Source organism: Pygoscelis adeliae, unplaced genomic scaffold, assembly GCF_000699105.1.
Source record: "Pygoscelis adeliae isolate BGI_AS28 unplaced genomic scaffold, ASM69910v1 Scaffold13, whole genome shotgun sequence".
In the NCBI taxonomy this organism is placed as follows: Eukaryota; Metazoa; Chordata; class Aves; order Sphenisciformes; family Spheniscidae; genus Pygoscelis; species Pygoscelis adeliae.
Window position 1 is genome coordinate 3248889 of NW_008824499.1, and position 10008 is coordinate 3258896.

Here is a 10008-nt window from a genome sequence, read left to right on the forward strand (position 1 = left end):
AGATGGGGCTTCCTCCCTCTCTCATCTCACCGTGTATTTTGGTCCCTCTTAAATGAGCTACATTCCTCCAAAGTGTCTTCCTTGCTTCAAACTCTCCTGAGTCTTGCAGCCCATTTTCTTTTGAGATCTGAGGCCCAGGGCGGACAATAGAGATTTGGGATTTTCACCACTATGATTAGTGGGCAGGGGCAGAGGGGATTTTCCTCTGTGCTGGGAGAGGCACGGCTGGTCTTTAATATTTCCCTCCCTTTCCAAAGCTGAGAGAAAGACGATTTTTCTTCCCTTTAGATGTGAGCGAAGGCCCCCACTCCTGCTACTCCTGGAGAATTAAATAGATAAATGGGCGGCACTGTTGTTCACGCTTCACTATGCACAAAGCAACTTGCATTCAAAATTGGGCTCATGGCAGTTCAGCAACAACCTCGCACAATAGCATCATTAGACACGCAGGGCCGGCTCGCAGGCACAGAGGCTGCTCTGCAGCTGGAGTAGCCACTGGGCTGTTGTAACGTGGGCTTTTTTATATTTATAAAAATGCATCTTTAAAAAAAATGTAGAGAAAGAAGATCCAGTGTCTTTTTCTTAAAGACTTGGGAAAGCGTCTGTGTTTGAAAGCAGGGGGAAGAGAGGAGGGGATGGGATTTGTGGTGTCCATACGCCCCCCATCTTTTGTGCCGGCTCTTTCTTGCAGGCGAATCCTCCATTTCCAGAATGTGGAGGGGAGCAAATAAAGGACCTGTGTCTGCGAAGCCTTCACCTGCCGACTTCTTTGAAAATATTCCTTGGCAGGTTGCTAACTTAATGGTGAAGGTCTCCCAAGTCAGGAGGGAGTGGAAGAAGAGGTAATCCCCCTGCTTGCTTTGGGGCAGGGAAAGCATTTGGGAAGGAGTTGCGGTGCCAAGGAGGATGGGGGCTTAATAAATCTCACAGATACCAAGGGTTGGTTCTGCTGGAGCTGTCAGCCTGATTTGAGAGTGGTTTAGGTCTGGCTTTAATTGGCACAGTGGTCGTTGTGTTTTAAAAACAACCCTGACTTCTGCTGACCCGAGGGGAAATTCAATTCTTTTAGTAAGTTGGGAAATTCAGTATGAAAATCAGCATCTGTCGCTAGCATTGGGATGGAAGCACTCTTGGAAGTGGTCGGCTCTGCCTGTGGCTTGTTCTCTAACACTGGGCAAACCATTTGCGTCCCAGGCTTCATCAGTTGTAATGGAGCTAACGAAGCTTGCCCTCCTTGGCAGGGGTGTCTGGGAGCCCAGGTACTGGAGGCATGTCCCCATTAAACTCTTGTTCCTTGTACTGTGTTAACTTTGAGGCATTTTAACCACGTGCCTGCATTGGAAGAGGTATGAATTTAACAGGTTGGTGGCAGAAATGTGGAGAAAGAGTCTTCGCTTGTGGGCTGTTGTTTGTGAACTGCCTGGCATCAGTGTCGGTGAGGATGCTCAGCTCCTCCCCACCATCCTCTTGTGTCAGAGCCAACCTGGGTATCTGTTTCCCCATAAGTAATTTAAAAGCAAAAAGCAATGTGATTGCAGAACTAGGTGCGCTTCCCAAATGCTCTCCTAACACCAGGCTTGGCACTGAACTTTTCAAGTCTTCTTCCTCCCCTTGTGCCTGCAGTTGATAATAATGTTTGCATTTTAATGATTCGAACAGGCCTAGGATTTGTTTTGACATACCAAGTTAATGTTTTCTTTTTCTATATCAAACCTAGGTCAATCTCCAGCTTAGCACTAATGCTGTACTGAGCAAAAAAGGATTGGCCACTAATGGTTTCAATTAGTTTTTCATGGAGTAAAGAAAATTTCACTCAATACCTATTTTCATTTTTATTCCGTTGGCCTTTCCACAGGGCCTGTTAGGATGGAGAGAGTGTTTGCACTTCGATTAGGGGAGACCCAGCAAATTCGGTTGCCAGAACAAATCCTCTGTGAATGTGGAAGAGGGTAAGAGTTGCGGCTCACCTGCACTGTGTCCATAGGACATGCCTTTGGGAACTGCATCCCAGTGAGGGTTAGGTGGTGAGAGATCCCAAGCATGGGTTTCTCTTTAGGGAAGAGCCTCACCTGTGATTCAGCCTCATCCTTGTTGAGGTCCTCCATGATACGACATGGGGGAAGAAGAGATGAAGAGTAACTCCTCTGCCTCATGCATTAGTGTGGCTATAGACAACTCAGCCTGAATCTAGCCTTGGCCAATGTCTCTGGGAGAAGATGCACCTATGCCTGCAGCGTGGGAGGGCTGCTAGGTCCGTTCCCCATCTGCTGTGAGCCCATCTTGTTTTGTCTTCCCCTGCCCTGTGCCAGCCTGTGTGCACCATGGCCAAAATCCAGGTGTGATGATAGCAGAAGCACTGAGACACCGTGGCTTGGAGCATCGGTATGGAGCAATGAGTGTGCGCATGATTTAGATTGATTTTATGGCTTGATGACTACCCTACGCTCACTGTGTGTGGATGGTACCGTGCTACACATGGAGATGGCAGAGGGAAGTTTAATGGGAGCAGGGTGACACTCACCCCATCTGATGACAGTAAAAAGGGGCCTGGGGCAGCACCAGTCCCTCCGTTGGCACACAGATGCTGCATTGCTGGACGACAAGAGACCGTGGGCAGATGGATTAGAGGGTGCGTCCCCTCTTAGGAGCTTGCGGGTGAATATTGTGATTGCATGTATTTATTTTTAAAATGATTATGGCCATTAGCATAGAAATGAGATGCAGCTCCCTGGCTGCTGGCCAACCCCACCCGGGCTGGTGTGCAGCTCTTCTCCATGGTGGCTGAAACAATAGCGCCTGGCTGATAATGGGGGTCCTGGCGTTTGCTGCTGAAAGATAAGTGACAAATAGGAGCAAGCGCTCCGCTGTATGAGTTTGTTACAGTCAGTTGGGACGTATATAAAAATCTCATGTGGGTCAGCAGAGGTTTAGCCCCTCCAAGCGATGCCCTGTAAAGCAGATGTGCTCCTATCCCTCTTCTCTTCTTACGCCCAGTGATTTATTTCCAGGCTGAAAACAGCATCCCAGGTAATCACTTGCGTTCAAGTTTTGTTGCTGTTTTACAGGAGATATTACAAAACCTTTTGTCTCTGCAAGTGTAAATAAACTCGTAAACCTGTTTTAAAAATAGCATTTTGTAGCTTGGTGCATGAATTTTTAATGCATCTTCTGCAAACCAGCTGGTCTTGGCAAGGGTCACAGTGTTTCCTAGGCATTTAACATAAAACTGTGCTTCAAAGCCACATTATGGGGTCGTTGAAGAGTAATATTTTACTTAACATCCTCATAACTGAATTATTTATAACTTGCCATGTTTTATTCATGATAAATATTAATACTAGTGTCTTTAAGAGTAGAGGTTATTGCTGCAGTTTTACCTATAAGAGGTGATATTATTGAAATAAAGGAACGGCAATGAATTCTGTAGCCAGCAGAGCAAAGTCTGTGCCTGGGCTGTTCTCATTCACACCTCCCTCTTCTTATCAACCCTGTCAGCCACCGAAAAACCTCAGCGCTGAGCATCTGCACATTTGAAAGGAATTTTCCTGCAGGCATCTGAATCTCTGCTTTTTTTTCTTTTCTTTAATAAAAAGAGCTTTGTGTCATTCTCATTAATTCTTGGATTCATTTCTTGGTGAGAGTTCATAAGCTCTGGTTGCAAGATGCTCACCCTGGCCTGGGTCTCCAAGTGGCAGCCTTGAAATACTCTGCAGGCTCCCTCGAGCTCTCCTGCCACGGGCACCCCTGGACCCCCCATTTTCTGAAGCATCCCTTGCCACCTTGGAAGGGGGATCACCTGGTGTGGGAGACCCCTCCAGCAGCCTTTGGGCTCCTTCCCACGTGGCTGAGTGCTCTGGGCCACGAGCAGTCTCATTTCAAGGCTAAATGTGTATGAATTGGGTAAATTGCAATTCCACCGTTGCGCTTCATCCCTTACCAGGGAGGATATCTGCATCTTGGGAAAGAGACATATATTTTTGCGTGATCTTTTGCCTTGTGCTGGTGCATTTCCATCTGGCTGGAGCATTGCACAGCCACCTCCTGGTCCTGCTCCCATCACTGTATCCCGATGTGGGGCTGACTGCCCATCCCACCCTACCTTCCCAACCCTACGGCCGTGCAGGGTCGGGGCTTTGCTGCGTGTTACTCGATCAGCTTAACAAATCTGCAGTCAGTGGGTTGGGAGCGGTGGCTGGGAGAGCAGTGCACGTTAATGCAACACATATTTAATGTATGATTGCTAATGGCCATCTCCCATCTGCCTGAGCCCAACTGGAGTTTGCAGATGAATGATTAAGCTGCTCTGACACATACGCAGCTTATTCCTTACCAGAGGTACATTCATTACACTTGACGCATGTAAAAGGGGATGAGGCTTTCTTGCTGGGGAGAGGGGTATTATCGGGCTGGGGTGGCAGAGCAGGGGGCTCTCTTGGAGTTTATTTTGTATGATAATGTGAGAGACCTTCCCGCGGATGCGGCACTATAAATGAATCATGAGCTAAATAACCACTGGGATGTTTATTAGCCTCGAATATGTTTATTGCAGAGTCAACAGGCAGCACCTTCCAATTAATTAATAGTAATAATTACTGTATTATTTATGTAGCTCTAACAGCATGCCAGAGTCTTTCTGCACAATGGTTACAGCTGCGGCTGTGCTGAAACGGGCTGGTCTGTATTCATCCTGCGTGGGCATGCTGAGGTTTGTTATTCGCTGTCGGGTGGTCCCAGCCCCAAAAGCCTGGGTGAGCTGAGCTGAGCTGAGCTGCTGAGCTCTTGGCAGCTGCTCTTTCTATCGGCTGAAGCCTGTTGCTCCACAGCGCGGGGATGTGAACGTTCCTTCTGCGGTGCTGGAAGGCAGAGTATGCAATGAGCTGGAGCACGTGCAAACAGAGATGGAAATCAGGGGCTGCAAGTTTTGCTAGGGTATCTGGGAGCTCTTTCAGTGAAGGTATTTAAACAAAATAGTCAAGCCATGCACATCAGACGGATATTTACAGCAGATAAGACATTGGCAGCAATGGAAACGATAGACATCTCTTTTCTGATGTGAGCTTGGATCCAAAGCCTGCTGAAGCTGTTGAGAATGACCTCCGATAAGTGCCAGTGCAGTGTCTGTGCATCTCGCTGCCCCCGTAGACCTTGCTGTGGAGCATATGGGTCATGGAGCACTGTCTCCTGTCCTGGTTGAGTCAATGAGTTCAATGTGCAGAGGCAGACATATAGCAAGAACTTGCCACTAGTCTTGTTTCGCCATGCACACGTGAATATTTTTGTCTCTCTTTGTGTCTTCCAGCGATGTCCGACTTCCACATCCACCCTCAGAACGCAGTGGTGGAAGAAGGTGGTGTAGCCAGATTCCAGTGCCAGATCCATGGCTTGCCTGAGCCGGTCATCCTCTGGCAAAAGAACCGCATGCCGGTCAACACAGACAACGAAAGGTAGGACATGTCCAAACCATGTACTGCTGTCCTTTCTCCAGGTGGAAAAATGTGGCCAGGCTTGCTCTTGCTCTCACAGTTGTGCTAGGACACAACTGATTGGGGCTGACGATCTTGGCCAGTGTTTCTGACATGGAAGACTCAATGTTGTGGGCTGTCTGGGCTCCTTCTGGCCAAGCACTGTGCAGAAATACTGCATTTCTCAAGAGAGCTGGATAAACCTCGTTAGCTGATTTTGGAGTGGGCAAGGGTTTGCATTGACCTTCCCTGAGAGGATCAGCCCTCCTTCAGGTTTACTTTCCAGCATGAAGAGCCCACCCAGCAATCCTAGCAGGGCTGTGGTAGCTTTGGCATCCATCATCCCTCTGTGGCTCCATTTTGTGCAACTCTTTCTGAGCCAGATCCATGACTTAAGATCTTCCAAGTGGGTCCTGAACTCTTGCAAGCACTGAATTACACCGTGGCTGCTAGACTTTCCTTCCCAGGTGGACTCCTTCGTGAGGCTTTGCGTGTGGCGGCAGGGAAGCTCTGCAGAGAGCATCCTGCAGCGCCCTGGGCTGCTGTTTCCCATGCAACCCTCCTAAAGAGAAACCCCAGCTGCCCCCCTTCCCCAGCCTAGACCTGGGACGGCACGTCCTCGCTTCCTGTGTTTGACAGGCTACTCCCTTTGCATCGGAAACATCCCTCATCATGGTTTGATCCTCCAAGTGGTGGTGGGGCCCGGCGGAGGACAGGTGGCAGGAAACGCGGGCTCCGGGCCGGGAGCCTCCGGGGGGCCCAGGGAGCCGCACAACCGACGGTGGGAGACAATCGGTCGCAGCACACCTCGATCGCAAATTTACGTCTGTGCGTTGGGAATAGGCGAAACCAGGAAGCTGTAAATATTTTCCTGAAAGCCCCTATTCTTAAAAATGTCAGTTCTGCAGCAGAACGTGGTTGGGTGCTTTGGAGGCAGGAGAAAACACAAGGGCTGGAACAATGCCTGACCTTTTCAGTGTTGTGGTGAACTTACAGTAGAAGGACCCAAGAGGCCCAACCCTGCCATGGAAAACTGCAACTGTCAGGTTTTGTTTTTCCTTGCGTTTTTCATCTGAGCTTTTTTTAGCTCAGCACAGGGTTGATTTGTTAAACTTGATCTCCTCTGAAGGCTCCTTACTCACACAAGTGCTAAACTGGGGATGTGGCAGAGCAGGACAAGTGGTCTGAGGTGCTATCAGCAGAAGTAAGGGGTGCAGAACTGGGCCTGGCACCTTGTGTGCGTCCCGATGACATGTTGCAGGACAGGTGAAGTTCCCCTGAAGTCCTTCATGCATTATTGCCCCTTTCCACTTGAGCCCAGGGTCACAGGTGTGGAGATGACCAGAGATGTGGCAGGGATTTGAGTGTGACCAGGACTTCTTTTCTGCAAGGCTGAGGAGCCCCAAGGCTGAGGAGCTGCAAGACTTTTCTCCAACCCAGAGAGCCCTAAGCTGTGCTCATCCCTGCTGCTTCTCCTCCAGGGCAGGGAGCTTGCCCAAGCCCTGGAGGACGTGGGCTAGGAGCAGTTTCCCTATGTTCAGCGTGCTGATTTTGAACAGATTTGGCTTTTTGTAGGAGTAAAGTTACTAGGGAAGGTTTTTACTGTCAGCTCAGTAGATTAATCTCTGACACCAGTGGGCCTGGGTGATGAGGGTTGCTCCTCTGACTGAATTGGATTTCTGCATTAATCACGCTTGGTGCGTTTCTGCGTATAAAGTGTATATAAATTTATATGCTGAGTCTTGCACTTGGAGGCTTTGAAGGCAGAATAATAGCTTTGGAATTGAATCTTCTAATGCTGTGGGCAGATTGTTAACAAAAATGAAGGCTTCTTGTGGTATAATTCATCCAAAACAATGGGCATTTTAAAGTCCCAGAGAGATTGCAATCAACTTCGGGACGTGTAAAACTGATTGCTGTCACGCTGCTGCTGACACCGAGCCACACGTTTGGAACCCAGCGCAGGGAGCAGGTTATAGGCACTTAACCATATGCTGATATGGAAAAAGATATTCTTCATCTTCCAGACGGAAATGGATTATTAACTCATCACAATGTAATGACTTACTACCAGCCAATTTAAACACACAGTTGCCAAGCAACCTGTAATGCATGTATACATATATGTGTGTATGCATGCATGATTTAAATGTACCTATATTTTAAATATATAAAATATTTATCGATATTTATATATGCCCACTCAATATCTATTTTGAACATGCCTTTCCATGCATTTGAGGTCTTAAGGTTATGTGGATTTGAGTCCTGGACCTGGAGCTGGGAGTCTGGAGCACACACTTCCCCTGATGCTTGTCCGTGGTCACTGTGCTTCAGCTGATGAGTGATAATTCGCAGGTCAGCTGTGTTCACATGCAAATGCACTGCCAAAGCTTTCCCACAGGTTAAATAGGAAGCATCTACTTCGTAGCCTTCCAGCAAAAGTCATCCTTTCTCAAGGATGCATCAGAAGATTAAAAAAGGGAACATACGCCCTGTAAAAGAAGACCAGAGGCTCAAATATCCAAAAAAAAAAAGAACTGATGCAGTGATAAGCATGGGCTCAGCCTGCCAGGGGCTGTGCCACTTGGGTGTTATTGGCACCTCTGCACCGGGATGCGGGGCGCCAGCCTGCCCCACCTCCACGGGTGTGCAGCCTGCTTTCACATCATGTCCTGCTTTGCAAGTTTTTGTTTCTGCTTTTCTCTTCCGACAGGTACACGCTGCTTCCCAAGGGGGTCCTGCAGATTACGGGACTGAGGGCAGAAGACAGTGGGATTTTTCACTGCGTTGCTACCAATATTGCTAATGTGAAGTTCAGCCGGGAGGCCAGACTCACCGTGTCAGGTTAGTACCAGTAAGCACTCTCCTGACTGCCTTTCCATCTTCTTCTTCCCGCTGCTGGCTGGACCAGGACAGTTTAAGAGAGCTTTAGACTAACAGCACTGAGAAGCATCCCTCTGCCCAGCCATAGTGCCTTCCTTGTTCTGGATTGTTATTAGTTCCTGCCAGATCAGTCCATTTGATAGCAGATAAATCTGTCTCTTTGCCTGTAAATTAGCGCTAGTTTCTGGGTAGAGGGAGGACGTTGAGAAAATGAGTTACAGCAGCTTTACATTAAATAAATTCTTTTGGAAATGTGGAAGATTCATCATTTCCTTATGAGACCTGCCCGCTCTGGAAGTAATTGCAGCACACAGGGTGATCAATTATTTATCTAATGGGGGAATTATGTTCTGTAGGCTGTTAGCATTACATTGCGACCGAAGCAGGCTAACATTGCTTTGGAAGATGAGAAGGAGAAGCCCTGAGCACCCCAGGCTGAATTTTGACTTGATTCTCCATCCACATTTGAAGTCGGTGGCAGAAACAGGTTTTCACCTCTGAAAGCTCCAAGTGAAGAAATGACAGTGCCGTATGGTCTCCTTTCCAAAAACGGGGCCAAAATCACATACTTGCTGTTTGGTTTCATGCTGCCGGAGGTAGGATGTGATGAAGCTATAAGGGCAAACCAAAGCAACCCACATCCACACTTTGCATGTGCACACGTTTGGCCTGTTTGTGAAAGCACACAAAATGTCATGTGGAAGTGATGACCTTAGGCACAGTGAAGGAAGGATTAGGGCACAAATACGCTGCTACCACATTCCATAGCTGTGCTACCCTCCGCTGACCTGCCCATCGCCCATCCTCCATTAGCTGTCTGTGTGGGACCCAAGCTGATCTCCTGGAGCCCCTTCTAGCAATAACTCATCAGCCAATTTCTAAATCTGATGTTAGATTGTCACCTTCTAGTTAGGCTCTCTTCGGTTGTCAGTCTTTTTAATTTAAAACACTTTTAGCTTCAGAAGTCTCTCTTGATGTTTCAGTAACTGCTCCTAGTATGAAGGAAGTGGGAAGTATTAAGTCAAATCATACGACCCAGCCTGATCAAGCAGCCAGGAGTGAACGACACCTTTGTGCCCTCTTCTTAGAAATGTCTTTGATGATATGCTCATCCTCCTTGTATGAAAACAGGACAGCTTGCTTCTCCTGGACTTAAGAGCATTTGTGAGTTACCTTCAGAAGAAGATAAGAGTGCCAAAGAAGTAGTCACCTGCAAATTGTGGCTATGTCCTGCAGGCAGGGTGGCCTCTGAGATACAGGACTCTATGCAGGTCAGAACCCCCCCTGGGATGCTGGGTTACCCACTGTGGTCCCACCCAGTGGTTACCCACACCACCCCAGCAGTGGTGATGCATCCCTGGCTTTTGGTTAGAGGGCCAGCCTAGATTCCCTGTGGAAATGGAGATGACAGTTTTGGAGGTCTTACCTCCAAAGGCAAGGGAAATATGCACAGGGCTGGTTGGGTGTGTGTTTCTCTGTGAGCTTTTTTTATTTGCAGCAAAGAGTCTTCCCCCCTGTGAGCCGTGATCCTCCTGTCCATCAGATAGATACACATAATTGCTGGTACCCAGTGGCTGGAGGCTTGCCAGCGTACGCTCATATCTCACAGCCTGCCTTCAGCCTCCGAAACGGCTGCCTGGCCAGTGGTTCTGGAGTAGGA

At 48.2% G+C, this 10008-nt stretch overlaps 1 protein-coding gene across 1 annotated transcript in view; it reads left to right on the forward strand.

The window, feature by feature from the left end:
• The window catches only part of IGDCC3 (immunoglobulin superfamily, DCC subclass, member 3), a 95822-nt gene that overhangs the window by 47351 nt on the left and 38463 nt on the right, over window positions 1-10008 (forward strand). Inside the window, exons 3-4 of the mRNA XM_009321529.1 lie at window positions 5300-5444; window positions 8179-8309. Of these exons, the coding sequence (XP_009319804.1) occupies window positions 5300-5444; window positions 8179-8309 (276 nt within the window). The remainder of the gene's footprint in view (window positions 1-5299; window positions 5445-8178; window positions 8310-10008) is intronic.